The 16,665-nt window shown below is 38.0% G+C and overlaps 1 protein-coding gene and 1 pseudogene across 1 annotated transcript; both read left to right on the top strand.

Annotated features, from left to right (window-relative positions):
* Positions 6,986 to 8,017, top strand: LOC102168829 (annotated as a pseudogene).
* LOC102171517 (trace amine-associated receptor 6) lies at positions 13,231 to 14,259 on the top strand. The gene has a single exon (XM_005684761.2). It carries the CDS (start codon positions 13,231 to 13,233, stop codon positions 14,257 to 14,259), a length of 1,029 nt encoding a protein of 342 aa, XP_005684818.2.

Genomic DNA, 16,665 nt, shown 5'->3' with positions numbered 1-16,665 from the left:
GCCATTGAGTTGAAGAAGTTGAAGGTATCTTCACATTTTACACATGAATGAATTTTTAAAAATCAAGTAAGATTGTTACTTCAGAGAAAACAAATTGCTTTTCCAGTTTAATTGGATAAATCAATGTGTCAGTCTGTTAGGATGTGCATTTCCCTTTTGCTTCTTCAAAAATATTTATTTGACTAATAAATGTTAAGCCCATTATTGTTGACTGCTGTAGAATGTGCCTTTGCCCGCTCCCTGCAGTCATTCCCCACCTTTTTTCTCTTATTCCATTGACTCTTCCCTTTGTAACCTGTAAACATATCTGTTGCCTTTTATTTCTTTTTTTCCTTACAAACTGATCTACCCATTTGCAATTTATCAAAAATTTCTGTGATTAACTTTCTCCAGTTTGCTGCTTTTCTTGCTTTGATTATTTTCCTAGGGAATTTTTTGGGGATGCAGTTAAAAGTATTATGTTTAAGTCTGCGTGGTGTCTGTGTCAGGAACTGGCTTCAGCATCTTCTACATCCTGCCCCTGGCATACAGTGGTGCCAAGCTTACACAGATGTCAGAGATGATGGGATGGAGGGATTAGTAAGTGCTCTCTGCTTAATAAGTGATTTTCAACCTGTTTGAATCAGTTTTGGATATTGATAGAATTTCTATTATTTTTCACACCTGGCTTTGTTAAGATGCTACTGTACAGAAATATTATTCTAATGGTTAGAAAGCAGACTAAAAAGATGGAAAATATTACTAGAAAATAAATTTGTTACCAGAGACTCACAAGATCAGAGTGGCTAAGAGACAGAGAAAAGCAGTTAAAAGCCTGGGCTTCACAATGTAGCACTTTTGGTCTCATGATTACTCGATGTATCTGATCCATTCATTGATTCTTCTTTAAGTTTTATCACACTTCATATGCTTATGAGATACTTTGTTGGTTCAGTTATTGCAAATTGCCCTAAATCATTTGATTTATGCTTCATTTATCATTGGTTTGGGAGAGAAATAAAACTTATTAAACTGGCAATATTAGAAGACAGTTTATGAATTATAAAACTAACTTCTAAAGCCTACATTTCAGATAGATGATTTGAAAAATTTTAAGTGGATCTGGTGATATATTGGAAATTTCTATAGTGATTATTGCATGAAAATATAGACTTGAAAATGATCATTTTGTTGAGGAGGAGACATGGTACCTCGACTTTAGCAGCTTCACTTTTATACGTTTACATATTTTGAAAAGTGAACATCCTTTGAGCACTTGATAGAACCATGTTATTTAGTAGTGGTCGACACAGTGGTCATAATTCTAGTTTCCTCAAATCTTCACACCACCCTGCTCTGTCAGTTGTTATTTCTTCTTTCAAGCCTGGTGCTGTTTTACCTTTCCTACCACTGAACTTTTTTCTTCATTTTTATGTTTCTTCCTCCTCTGTTCCCTGTTAATGTCAGGTTGTTCTGTGAACTCAGTTCGCATTCATCTTGAGCAAATTGATTCTTGGTGTCCAGTTTTCTAGAGCTCCTAAAGGTCTCTGAGACATATCCATCAGCCATTTCAGACTCAGGATGAGATTCATGTTTTATTTTCTTAAGAGATATTTTGTAAATGTAGGAATAATCATCAGCCAAAGGGAAGCCCAGTTTCTATCATAGTTGCATCCCTTTATGTAACCGTTTTCTCATTTTATGAAGTTTGTTGTTTTACCTTCCAGCTCATGATAGAGAGCAATTGTTGGTTATCTTTGCTTCTATAGGTACTATTTGGAGCTTATACACTGTTCATGATAAAAAAAGAATACTACTATTATCTATGTTATTGGAAAATATGTAATTTAGAAATGTTGTATAAAACTTTTTGAAAAATTCTTAAGGATCTTGCTTTGATGTATTTCACAAAATCAAAACTGATTTATTCCAGATGTTAAAAAACCAGAAGAAAACACGTATATATTTTTAACTTTATTGGTGGAATCATGACAAAAAATCCATATGGATTCAGGCACTTAATTTTTAAACTTCAAAGAAAAAGAACACCATGTTAAGGAAAAACAGACAAAGTTTTGGTAGCATGCATGATGAAGAATTAGTAGATTTAAAAATGTAAAAGCAATTTACACAATAGAAAGATGGAGACAAATGTCCCACTAAACAAATAAACAGGAAATTTTACAGAGGCATGGCTAATAAATACATTAAAATGTCCAATGTACAAATAATTTTAAAAGTTAGTTAAAATGTAATAAAGTTTCATGTCTTGAATTGGAAGGACAGCATTGAAAGGATCATTAATATCAGATTAATTAGATTCTGAGAAGTTGAGCACACTGCTGAGAGTTGGGCATGTTCATATAGGAAAAACACAAATTTAATACCTCTTCTCTTAGAGGAAAATTACAACATTTATATAAAATTTCAAATCACATGTCACTTGACTCTGTAGTTCCATTTCTGCCAAGCAAGCCTAAGAAGATAGAGTCAGGCAAGGAAGGAAACATGACAAGGATATTCATTGTATATCTCAATTATAGATTGAAATAAACTAGGATTGATATGGTGTAGATTAAATCAATTATGTTCGAAACATTATAAAACCATTAAAAAGAACAAATGCCCTATAACAATTAACAAGGTAAGACAACCACAATATATTTTTTTTCACTAAAATCCAAAGAAAACAGAAGCAAAAAAATCTGACCTAGATTATAAAACAATATATGGACTAGGTCCCCATATTACACTTTTACAAAATGTAATTTTATGTATAACAGACAGTGTCTGTGTTTGGGGAGGGGGATTTACTTTGTAATTTAGCTTTATCATTTTAATGTTTGTGATTAAAATACATAGGTTAAAATTGATATTAATAATACCACCTTTATTTTTATCTAAGCATCATCAGCTTTATCTGTGTGCTTGCTTGTTTTATTTGGGAAGGGAATATCTTTTGAGAATCTATCTTTGGTATATTTTTGTCTTATCTAATGAAATTATGACATAGGTCCATTAGTATATTTTAGAAAGTGCACCTTATATAAAGCATCTAAGGAATTATATCTTAATATTTTTAAGTATTTTAATGGTTTTCTTTCAGCAGATCTTTAATATGCTGCAACTCTTCTTGTCTATATTAATGACCTGCTGTCTTTAGGAGCGATGGAAGCTACCAAGAGTCATGGTTCAACATTCCACTTGTGCTTTATTTCTACTTTTCAGGTCATTTTGAAAAGTGATAAACAAGCACAGTAGATGTGTTGAGTAGAGGCACATATTTTGAGAAGCGACTTCACCTCCCAGCGAGGCTGGAAGGAGCATTTCCCCTCTAGAAGGGGAATGTTGCCCAGTCTGCCCCTTGCTGTTGAGTCACTAAGTCTTGTCTTTTCTTTTGTGACCCCGTGGACAGAGGAGCCTGGTGGGCTACAGTACCTGGGATCTCCCAGGCAAGAATACTGGCGTGGATTACCATTTCTTTCTTCAAGGAATCTTCCTGACCCAGGGATCAACCCGCATTCCCTGCACTGGCAGGCGAATTCTTTGGTAAAGCGTCTGCCTGCAATGCGGAAGACCTGGGTTCAATCCCTGGGTCAGGAAGATTCCCTGGAGAAGGAAATGGCAACCCACTCCAGTACTCTTGCCTGGAAAATTCCATGGACAGAGCCACCAGGAAAGATTATAAATCTGCCCCTTAGGGTAGGAAAATGCATTCCTCAGAAGACAGACCTCAAAGAACACCCACAGATACTAATGTGAGACCAAGCTCTCTGAAGATGGATGACACTGTGGGGATAAAGGTCACAATCCCTATATTTACTGAGGTATTTTTCTTGTACCTGGTGCAATGTGAAAGTCTAAATAGATTTAAGAGTATTGCAGAAAAATAAATCCTCCCTAGCATCCCTGAGCAGGTGAAGCGAAGATTTGTATCTGTTCCCACGGGTATTTCATGTCCTCTCCCCTCCTACCCACTGACCTCTGCAGAAATCCAAACAGCTTGGCAAAAAGAGGCGGGTGTGGTCAGCTTGTGTGCAGGTCTCCTTGAGTTCATGCCAGTCCCCTCACTGCGCCTGCGCTGCAGCTACTCTCAGCCTTACGAATGCGTCCAGCCCCCATCTCGGAGCCTCAAAACACACTCCCCTCTCGCCGGGGGAAACCCTTCTCTGTGTTTACTTTAAATATCTCCTTGACCCTCTCAACCTATCTTTATAGTTACCTGCTTGGTAAAACTGCCTGTGGATACAGTTCCCTTGCTTCATTGTGGTGACCTCCACTGCACTCTGTGTATCCGAGCCGTCACCACATTGAGTTGTCATTACTTGTTCACATGTTGGCCTCTCACATGGAGTTAGAGAAGCAAGATAAAGTATAATGGATAAGCTTTGATTTATTCCAAAATCTTTTAAGTGGATAGACAGTCCATCAGGAGGAAAGAAAGATTTGGAGCAAACTGGAACACTCATAGCTTGCTGGTGGGAGTATAAAATGGTCCAGTTACTTTATTTATTTATTTTTTGCTCTTTTTCTTTTTTTTTAAATTTATTTTACTTTACAATACTGTATTGGTTTTGCCATGCATTAACATGAATCCGCCATGGGTGTACACGTGTTCCCAATCCTGAACCCCCCTCCCACTTCCCTCCCCATACCATCTCTCTGGGTCATCCCAGTGCACAATGGAATATTACTCAGCCATTAAAAAGAATACATTTGAATCAGTTCTAATGAGGTGAATGAAACTGTAGCCCATTATACAGAGTGAAGTAAGCCAGGTCCAGTTACTTTAGAAGATACTGTATACTTTCTTGCAGAGCTGAACCTACACTTCCCAATATGACAACCCCAAGCTGAACAGTCTGAATATTTATTAACTGGTCAGACATGACCGAGCAACTGGACAACAACAAAATATGGATAAAATAATTGTGGTATATTCAGACAACAGAATTACATTTAGCAATAACAAGGAATGAGCTGAAAATGTACTCAGACATGGATGAAACTCACAGACATTGACCTGACTGAAATAAGCCAGACACCAAAGAGGACAAACTTTGTGCTCTTTTCATAAAAGATTTTTAGGCCTTGAAAATTAATCTCTAGCCGTAGAATGGAGATCAGCGTTTTCCCTAGGACAGGGAAAAGGAAATGTGGGGTGAGATTAACTATAAAAGGGCCTGAGGAGAACTGCCAGGGTGTTGCTTTCTACCTTGGTTGTGGTGGTGAATATAAGGGTGGATATATTTATCATGTCATCAGTCCGTGCGTGCTAAAAATATAAACTTTTCAAATTTATGTTATGCCTTAATATGAAAAAGCTGGTTTTTAAACATAGAAGTCATCCCTCAGAAAACACTATTTTTAAAAAAATAATTCTATTTGTTCAGTCTTTGGCTGTGCTGCGTCTTTGTTGCTGTGCAGGCTTTTCTCCAGTTGCAGCCAGCAGGGGCTATTCTCTAGCTGCCTGGCACAGTCCCCTCATCACCGTGGCTTCTCTTGTTGCAGAGCACGTGGTGCGTGAGCTTCAGTAGCTGCAGCACATGGCCTCAGTGGTTGCAGCTTCCGGCCTCTTGAGCCCAGGCGCAGTAGTCGTGGTACTGGGACTCAGGTGCTCCATGGCCTATGGGATCTTCCCCGATCAGGGATCGAATCTGTGTCTCCTGCGCTGGTAGGCAAATTCTTTACCACGGAACCATTAGGGAAGCCGCAAAAAAACACTTTTGGAAAAACTAAGGTGAGATGTGTTCTAGAATGCTGAGGGGAAAAGGAAATTTGTCAATGGTATAATCCAGAGTATAACATAGGAATATCCACATTCCGAAAGTCCTTTCAATATTTTGTTTTTAAAGTATCTTGCATGCTGCTCCCACTGCAACGCCAACAACAACAACAGGAGCAGAAACAATGTTTTCTTTGTACCTAGACTCCCTTTGCTGTTCCCTGAGGCAAACGCCTTGCATTCTGCTACCCAACTTTCCCAGGTCAGAATTTTTAAAAGTAAACCTGAAGCATTCAAGTATTTAACATATGATTATTTAACTTCTTTGAGCTTTTCAGCCTGTGCTGTGGTAAATCCAACTGCCGATACAGGAGACATAAAACACACATATTAGATCCCTGGGTTGGGAAGATCCCCTGGTGAAGGAAATGGCAACCCACTCCAGTGTTTTCACCTGGAAAATTCCATGGACAGAGGAGCTTGGTGGGCTATAACCCATGTGGTCAGAAAGAGACACAACTGAGTGACTGAGCAACTGAGCCCACATATTTAATTTTTTTAATACACATCAAGACTGGTAGGGATAAAGAGTTTATTTGAAAGAGTTTTAGTGACATTCAACACAGAAATCATATACATAAAATGTTCTTAAAAAAGTGAAAAGGCAGTATTTAATAATAGCAAATAATATGACTTTCAAATTCCACTCAAAGGTTTTAAAGGATAGGCACTATTCTGTTCCATGCAAAGCTAAAGTGTCATCAGGAAATTAGTAGAGCATAAACTTATTTTAGCATAAACATAATTGTTATTTAATTTTTTCTTTCTAAGCACCTTGAACTTATGGGGATTCAATCTTAAGGGCTTTGGGGATTGAAATTGTTTAGTTACATTCCTGAGGGGAGAGAGTGTTTGGGGCATTATCATTGCTCTGATAAATTAGGAAAATAATGCTAATAAAATGTGGCATTCGAACATGTATCCTGTAAAAGCTTCTTGAAGACAACCTCTCCTTTAATAGGAAAAACTAGGGAAGACTTTTTAAAATTTAAATCCACAGCATTCTATGCAATGTTGTAAATTAACTGCTTATTCATTTGGAAATTATCATTTTACAAGATGAGGATATGAATCACTTTCTAAACATGCATCTTTAGAAAGACAGAATACACTGGCAAGTGCTGACATTGTATTTATCTTTTCTTAAAGGATATTTTGAAAACTCAATGACATCCTGGGCCACAGAGGGTGACAGGTTTCCAGGTATCAAATCGGAGAATCATGAGCAGTGTGTCTCCTGCTGCTGCAGCTGTGCAGCTCTGCTACGAGCACCTGAACGGATCCTGTGTGAAAACCCCCTACTCACCAGCTCCCCGCCTCATCCTGTACACAGTGTTCAGCTTTGGAGCTGTGCTGGCTGTATTTGGAAATCTCCTGGTGATGATTTCCATTCTCCACTTCAAGCAGCCTCATTCTCCTACCAACTTCTTGATTGCTTCTCTGGCCTGTGCTGACTTCTTGGTGGGGGTGACTGTGATGCCCTTCAGCACAGTGGGGTCCGTGGAGAGCTGCTGGTACTTCGGGCAGCGTTACTGTCAACTCCACTCTTGTTTTGAAGGCTCATTCTGTTACGCTTCCATCTACCACTTGTGCTTTATCTCTCTGGACAGGTACATTGCCGTCACTGACCCCCTGGTCTATCCAACCAGGTTCACTGTGTCTGTTTCTGCCATGTGTATTGTCTTCTCTTGGCTCTTTTCTATTATTTACACTTTTTCCCTTCTTGGCACAGGAGTGAATGCAGCTGGACTGGAGGATCTAGTAAGTGCTCTCACCTGTGTGGGAGGCTGTCAAATTGCAGTGAATCAGAGTTGGGTATTGGTGAATTTTCTATTATTTTTCATCCCCATCCTTGTGATGATAGTTCTTTACTCCAAGATTTTCCTCATTGCTAAACAGCAGGCTAGAAAAATTGAGAATCTGAGCAATAAGACTGGGCAATGCTCAGAGAGCTTCCAAGACAGAGTGGCCAAGAGGGAGAGAAAGGCAGCAAGAACCCCGGGCGTCGCAGTGCTGGCATTTCTCATCTCCTGGCTGCCTTACTTCCTGGATTCCATCATTGATGCCTTCCTAGGTTTCATCACTCCCACATAGATTTATGAAATATTGGTTTGGATTGCTTATTATAACTCAGCTATGAACCCCTTGATTTATGCTTTCTTTTATCCTTGGTTTCAAAAAGCCATCAAACTCATTGTCACTGGCAAAGTCTTGAGAGAGAATTCCTCAACGGTAAATTTATTTTCTGGGTAAGCCCACATTTTAGATGGAGGAATTGAATATAGATTCACAGTGAACACATCATTGGGTAGAAAACGTAATCATATACATGCAAGATCTTGTAAAAGAATAAATTATGCTTCCAATATGACCTGAAGACTTAAATTCAGTTTCATCATTCTGTGGTCAATATAACATAAAAACCTGGTTGTTATGGAAACAGCATGACCTTGGAGCCAGAAACGTGGCATTTTAACATTGAACTTGGGTTGCTACTTGTTTCTGATCTTCACTGTACGTCTCTAGTAATTAATCCCTTCCTTGTAGCATTCTTGAGAAAATGTAAAAGAATGTAGAGACAGAAACTGCAATGTTTTGTTATTCTTAATCCTCCCTTTTATTACTTTATAATAGTTTAATCCCTGGTTATAGCTTCTCTTTATTCCTTCGAAATATTTTTAAAATTACTATTACAGTGTAAATGTAGCTGGGGAATACTTAGAGATATTCTGGCTCAGGGAGGGCAAAGTAGTGACTCTGCCTTGTCAGGTGTTCAGATTTGTGAGACCAGAAATATGATCTCAGAGTTGGGTAAAATCAACCCAGAGATAAATATATTGACTATAATATCTGTCAAATTATTTGCTATGGGAAAGGTAATTGATGTCATTTGTTGAGTGGGCTACTTCCTGGTGATTGTCTGCTCATAAAATTTCAGCTGACTTTATACATTTTACCAGTTAACATATGTTTAGAGCACGCACGAGTTTTTAACATTGTCATTTTTTTTGTGTGCTTTATGTTAAATTAGCTTTCTGTTTTGTTCACTTTTGCATTGTTCCAAAGATTATTTATAAGGATTTTCAATTATATACATGAAAGCTCAAATTACAGATATGTTCTAAAAAAAAACAGAACTGAAATGAAGGATACAAAAAGATGACAGAGGCTGATAAATGCATTTTATATACCCCACAAATTTGAAACTGAACAAGTTAAGCAATTCACATTGTATAGAAGCCAGTCAACTTTTCAGACATGGAGACTTGGTTTTGGTACCAAGACTAGAGAATGCTATATTCATGTATTTTTTAATAATTTTTTAAATAAATCACTTGATTCTATTCTAATTTTATTTTGCAGCAATCAGATATCAAGTTTGAAAAATCAGAGCATCATATCATTGGGACAGGGATGAATATATATAAAAATATCCTTGTTTATTTCTCTAATTTCTCATTTAATGTGAATCAATCATATATTAGGGATATCATTTCTGATTATTATTAAACAAATGCTTTCAGTTGGTAAACCTTTCCTGAGATTGTGTATTATTTCTGATTTAATGTACTGTGAGAATCTCTCATCTTTACGTGATAGTTAAAGATGAAACAAATGATTTAAACGCACCCTAGACTGCTTAGTATTAGTTTACCCTCAACTCTTCAGTTCTGACAGTGAAAATTATCAATTCATTTTGATTTACCACTTTCAAAACTGCAATCTTTTTTGTTGCTCAGTCACTAAGTCATGTTTGACTTGTTGCAACCCCATGGACTACAGCATACCAGGCTTCTCTGTCCTTCATTATCTTCCAGAGTTTGCTCAAATTCATGTTCATTGAGTCCATGATGCTATCTAACCATCTCATCCTCTGTCTCTGTCACCCCCTTCTCCTCCTGCCCTTAATCTCTCCTAGCATCAGGGTCTTTTCCAATGAATTGGCTCTTCCCATCAGGTGTGGCTCAGCTGGATAAGAATCTGCCTGCAATGTGGGCGATCTGGGTTCAATCCCTGGATTGGGAAGATCCCCTGGAAAAGGGAAAGGCTACCCACTCCAGTATTCTGGCCTAGAGAATTCCTCGACTCTATAGTCCATGAGGTTGCAAAGAGTCAGACCCGACTGAGAGACTTTCACTTCACATCAAGTGACCAGAGTATTGGTGCTTCAGCTTTAACATCAGTCCTTCCAATGAATATTCAGGGTTGATCTCCTTTAGGATTGACTGGTTTAATCTCTTTGCTGTCCAGGGAACTCTCAAGAGTGTTCTCCAGCACCACAATTGGAAAGCATCAGTTCTTTGGTGCTCAACCTTCTTTATGGTCCAACTGTCACATCCATACATGACTACCGGAAAATCATAGCTTTGACTCTATGAACCTTTGTCAGCAAAATGATGTCTTTGCTTTTTATTATGCTGTCTAGGTTTATCATGGCTTTCCTTCCAAGGAGCAAGTGTCTTCTAATTTCATGGTTGCAGTTACTGTCAGCAGTGATTTTGGAGTCCCCCCCTCCCAGAAATAAAATCTGTCACTGCTTCAGCTTTTTTCCTATTCTATTTTCCATGAAGTGATGGAACCAGATGCCATGATTTTAGTTTTCTGAATGTTGACTTGTAAGCCAGCTTTTCACTCTTCTCTTTCACCCTCATCCATAAGCTCTGTAGTTCCTCTTTACTTTCTGCCATTAGAGTGATATCATCTGCATATCTGAGGTTATTGACATTTTTCTTGGCAATCTTGATTTCAGTTTGCAATTCATCCATTCTGGCATTTCACATGCCAGGTTTACACATGCCAGATGTACACATGCCAGTACATTGAGATGTACTCTGAATATAAGTTTAATAAGCAAAGTAACAATATATAGCTTTGTCTTTCTGCTTTCCCAATTTTGAACCAGTCCTTTGTTTCATGTCTGGTTCTAACTGTTGCTTCTTGTCCTGCACACAGGTTTTTCAGGAGACAGGTAAGGTGGTAAGGTATTCCCACCTCTTGAATAATTTCCCCCAGTTTGCTGAACCATACAGTCAAAGGCTTTCATGAAATCAAAGAAGAAGTAGATATTTTTTTGGACTCTCCTTGCTTTCTCTGTGATCCAAAAAATTTTGGCAATTTGATCTCTGGTTCTTCTGCCTTTTCTAAACCCAGCTTTTACATCCAGAAGTTCTCGGTTCACTGTTGAAGCTAGCTTGAAGGATTTGGAGCATAACTTTACTAGCATGTTAAATGAACACAATTGTATGGTAGTACAATTCTCTGGTGAACATTCTCTGGCATTGCCCTTTTTTGGAATTGGTTTGAAAACTGACCTTTTCCAGTCCTGTGGCCACTGCTAAGTTTTCCAAATTTGCTGGCATATTGAGCGCAGCACATTCACAGCATCATATTTAAGGATTTGAAATAGCTCAGCTGGAATTCCATCACCTCCACTAGCTTTGTTCATTGTAATACTTCCTAAGGCCCAATTGACTTCTCACTGCAGGATGTCTGGCTGTAGGTGACTGACCACACCATCATGGTTAATCCCAGTCATTAAGACCTTTTATATATAGTTCTTCTGTGTATTCTTGCCACCTCTTCTTAATATCTTCTGCTTCTGTTAGGTCCTTACCATTTCTGTCCATTATTGTGCCCATCCTTGTGTGAAATGTTCCCTTGATATCTCCTGACATGACTGAGCGACTGAACTGAACTGAACTGAACTGAAGCATAAATTAAGTCTTTTTCTACCTTACCTCTATTCAGCTCTTTATGGTGGGTATTATGACTCCCAAATCAGAGCTGAGCAATCTGATGCCAGGAGAGTTCAGGTAAGCTGTCCAAGATTACATATCCAGGATCTACCCTTGGTACTTTCTGATTCAAACCCCTGTACAATCATTCTCTAGGGACATTGTCTTCCCAGCTAGAAGGTGGGCTCCCCCTATAGCTTATACCAAACTCATGTATTGTAGCTCATCACTTTTTCAGAAATGACATAAAGAGTAGAAATCAAACTCCATGACAGTTAGCAGAATAACAAAAGTTCTCTTCAAAATGATAGTGCAATTGATAATAAAGCTCTCCAAAGTACTGGAAGCTCTACTCACTGGTCTCATTCCAAACAGCTGTCCTCTCCAGCTCAGTTCCTCATCACCTCTCTGACCTTGGCTGACTTTTTAGTGGGTGGTGATTCTGACACTCAGCACAGTGAGGAGAATGAAAGGAGACCCTGGTGGTCCAATGGTTAATACTCCATGCTTACAATGCCAGGACACGGAAGCAACATTACTGTCTATCTGTAGATGAATGGATAAGGAAGATATGGTACATACACACAACGCACTACTGCACAAATTCGCTCAGTTCACAAGCTAGCAAGGTAAAGCTCAAAAATCCTTCAAGCTAGGCTTCAACAGTACATTGGAAATTTGTGAAGGCCTCTTTTCCAAAGAAGATCTGATTCGGGAGGTTAGAACACGGACATATCTTTTGCAAAGGTTGGGGCGGGGATAGCATGGAACCCACTGCAGAGGGGAATGGGAAGTCTTCTGTTTGTGAGTAACGCACAGAAGCAAGACTCAGGGGGTTTACACCCATTTCTCACATGGATGGAGAGACATTGCAATCTGCTTCCAGTGACAATACCCTAAGAAGACAATGATCTTTTCTCTGCCAGCGCTAACTGTAATAGAAGCTCAGAAAGCAAGGTGTGTCTAAATGCAAGGAATGGTGCTTTTAGTGCTTTCATTGCAAGTTGCTCACAGTGTGTGTTCCTTTTCCTGTTTGTTGGTATCCAGTGAAGATGCAAAGCTGATTCTTAACCAGAGAAAAAAGCCAAGTATTAACTGTCACTGCTCGTACCCTCTTTTATCTTTGTAATAAAAATGCAAGAAAGTGTCCACAGCAGAAGTGAGAATAGGAGAAAATTTCAAGTCTAAGAAGAAAAACAAGTCTTTGGCCTATTTTTTTGTAGAAATGTAATGGGTAACCTAACTTAATGCAAGAAGTCGTTTTGTAGAATAACTGTCTTAATAATCACTCTTGAAAATAATCTTCCAATTTCACACGTTGCTCTACAGGGATTCCATCTAGGGATTTTCCTATAGATGGCATTTATTTATCTGGAAGGACTGTGTGCTTTAGGCAGTAATGCAGATAAACCTAACAGGAGATGATGCTTTCAGTCTACAGTTACTTCTCATATCATACCCTGTTGAAAAGAGGAACTGTGGAGGTAAAACATCTAAAAATATTTAGGACTTTACCAAATTAAGGAAACAAAGCATTAGTCAAAACTAACTCCTTGTGATCTTGGCCATTGTAATTTTTTGTATTTTATTTTGCTATTGAACACAATTGAGATTTATAGTAAAAAAAAATGGAAAATTGAAAAACAATAGTACTAATATGTGATAATTTCTTCAGGCATTGAAAGTCTGTGGAAATCAAGAACAGAATTCTTTGAATGTAAAGGACAGATCATGAGCAACTTGTCTCCCACTGCAGCTGTGCAGCTCTGCTACGAGCACCTGAATGGATCCTGTGTGAAAACCCCCTACTCACCCGCATCCCGTGTGATTCTGTACATGGTGTATGGCTTTGGGGCTGTGCTGGCTGTGTTTGGAAACCTCCTGGTGATGACTGCTATCCTTCATTTCAAGCAGCTGCACTCACCAACCAATTTTCTCATCGCCTCTCTGGCCTGTGCAGACTTTCTGGTGGGAGTGACTGTGATGCCCTTCAGTATGGTCAGGTCCGTGGAGAGCTGCTGGTACTTTGGGAGAACTTTCTGCACTTTTCACACATGCTTTGACACAGCATTTTGTTACTCTTCTCTCTTCCACCTGTCCTTCATCTCCATCGACAGGTACATTGCTGTTACTGACCCTCTGGTCTATCCCACCAAGTTCACGGTGTCTGTGTCGGGGATATGCATCAGCATCTCTTGGATCCTGCCCATTACTTACAGTGGTGCCGTGTTCTACACGGGTGCCAATGAGAATGGGCTTGAGGAATTGTCTAGTGCACTCAACTGTGTAGGAGGTTGCCAGACAGTTGTAAATCAAAACTGGGTATTGATAGATTTTCTGTCCTTCTTTATACCTACCTTTGTCATGATAATTCTCTACAGTAATATTTTCCTTGTGGCCAGACATCAGGCTAAAAAGATTGAAAATACTGGTAGCAAAACAGAGTCATCATCAGACAGTTACAAATCCAGAGTAGCTAAGAGAGAGAGGAAAGCAGCTAAAACCCTGGGTATCATGGTCATAGCATTTATGATTTCGTGGTTACCATACAGTATTGACTCATTAATTGATGCCTTTATGGGCTTCATAACCCCAGCCTATATTTATGAGATTTGCTGTTGGTGTGCTTATTACAACTCAGCCATGAACCCCTTGATCTATGCTTTATTTTACCCTTGGTTTAGGAAAGCCATCAAAGTCATTGTGAGTGGTCGGGTTTTCAAGAATAGTTCTGGGAGCATGAATTTGTCCTCTGAATAAATGTAAGCCATTGGGTTGAGGAAGTTGAAGATATCTTTACCTTTTCCAAATGAAATGTATTTTTAAAAATCAAATAAGACTGTTACTGAAGAGAAAGAAAATTTGCTTTTCCAATTTAATTGGATAAGTCAATATGTTTCAGTCTTGCTGGGATGCTCACTTCCTGTTGCTTCTCCAAAATATTTATTTGACTCATAAATGTTAAATCCCTATTCGTTATCTACAGTGGAGCTCACTCTGTGCCCCAATAATATAAAATAGTATAGGTTAGTATAGCCTATTACAGTTAGAGATATAATAACCATTAGCAAAAACAATAAAACAAGCACAGGGCCTTTCCTTCTAGTTTATAACTTCACTTCTAAGGCTGAGTAGAATGATGGTACTGACACTGAAGGTGAGTGAGTAATGAATGCCTGCAAGCAAGAGGCGAAAGGTGGAATGTAGTTGACACATTTCTCCTTCTGTTTTCTTTTTATTCCATTGACTCTTCCCTTTGTAACCTGAAAATGTCTTTTTCTTGATTTCTTTTCCTCTTTTCCTTACAAAGAATTTCACTCATTTCCAACTTGTCGAAAACTTCTCTACGATGACTTTCTCTGGGCTATTGTGGGGTTTTTTGCAACATAAATGATCAAATTGGCCAATATTAAAGAAGAGTTCATCAAACATAAATTTTAATATCTAAATAATCATACATTTCATATTGATAATTTGAAAATTTTGAAATTAATTTGGTGATACATTGGGAGTTTGCCAATAACTATGATATGAAATGCAGTGCTTGAAAGTGGCTTATTAAATTGGGGAAGAGAAATGGTACCTCAGTTGCAGTAGCATCACCTTTATACTTTACCTTCTTGGTGATGTGAACATCCTTGAGCATCTGATAGAAATATATCTCTTAACTAATGGTTGACAGAGTGGTCATATTTTCTAGTTCCCTAAAATCTGAGTACCACCCTATTCTGTCAGTTAATTATTTCTCTCTTCAGGCCTTGATTACCTGTCATGCCTTTCTAACAAGCTTACTTTACTTTCAAAAGTTTCCTTGTTCCATGTTCCCTGTTAATGCCGTGTCCTCCTTGTCTTTCTTTGGACTCAGTTTACTTCCATTGTGAGCAGCTTTTTTCTGGAATTCTGGCATTTCTGGATGTCCTAAAGGCCTCTAGCCCCACACATCAGCCATTTCAATCTCAATGCAATGCTCATATTTTACATTTAGTAGAATATTTTGTAACTGTGGGAAAAACTGTGGACAAATGGTGAAATTACTGTAAGGGTAGTTATCATTTTATGTAATAGTTTTCTTATTCTGTGAGGTTTTTTGTTTTAACTTCCAGTGTTGACAGAGGGCAATTCCCTGTCATTTATTTTATTTCTTTCGAGTTTATACATTGTCCATGACAAAAATGACACTGTCATTCATGTTATTAGGAAAAATGGATAATTTAGAAATGTTGATGTGGTATAAAATTTCTTGAAAAAGTCTTAAGTAGTTTGCCTCATGTAGTTCACAAAACCAAAACTGTTTTCTTCCAGATGTTAGAAGGCTAGAAGATGGCATAGTTTCTATAGTTTGGATTGGTGGGATCAGAACAGAAAATACGCACTACATTTTTAAACTTCAAAAAAAAAGAGCCATGACAAAGAAAAAAAGACAAACTTAGAAGGTATTGGTGGCACACATGATGAAGAAAGTGTTAGTAACTTGAAAATGTAAAAGCTTGCATTTCTCTGGTGGTCCAATGGTTAAAACTTCATGTTTCCAATGTAGGGGATCAATTTCTGGTCTGGGAAGTTTAAGAAAATGTAAAAGCCTTTCACAAAACAGACAGGGAGAGACAAACATCCCACTAAACAAATAAATATGCAGTTTTACAGAGGTGTGGCTAATAAATACATTAAAAGGTCAAGTGTGCAAATAATCAAATAATGCTAAAAAATGTAATAGAGTTTCAGATTGCAAAATGACAAACTTTATATGCTCAATAGTATCTATTAATAATTAGATCGTGGGAAACAAGCACTCTCATGAGAGCTGAGCATGCTTATATATGTTTAAGGGAAATATAATTTAGTATTTTCTTTCTGAGAAGGATTAAGATATTTATGTAAAATTTCAAATTGTGTATGTCACTTGACTGAATAATTCTGTTTCTGGCAAGTAATCCTAAGGAAAGAGTCAGGCAAGTAACCAAACATGATAAGGATATTCATTGTATACCTCTCGATTACTAACTGGAGAAAAATGTAGATCGATGTGGGATAAATTAAGTAAATATGGTCCACTATGCAATAGAATGTTACAAAGCCGATAAAAAGCACTTAGAAGTTCTGTAACAGTTCACATAAAAAGGCAACCACAATTTATTTTTTGACTCAAAACAAAACCAGAAAACTGTG

The sequence above is a fragment of the Capra hircus genome, chromosome 9 (genome assembly GCF_001704415.2).
Source record: "Capra hircus breed San Clemente chromosome 9, ASM170441v1, whole genome shotgun sequence".
NCBI lineage: Eukaryota > Metazoa > Chordata > Mammalia > Artiodactyla > Bovidae > Capra > Capra hircus.
The sequence above is the reverse complement of the archived record's forward strand: the minus strand, read 5'-3'. Positions and strand labels throughout refer to the sequence as shown.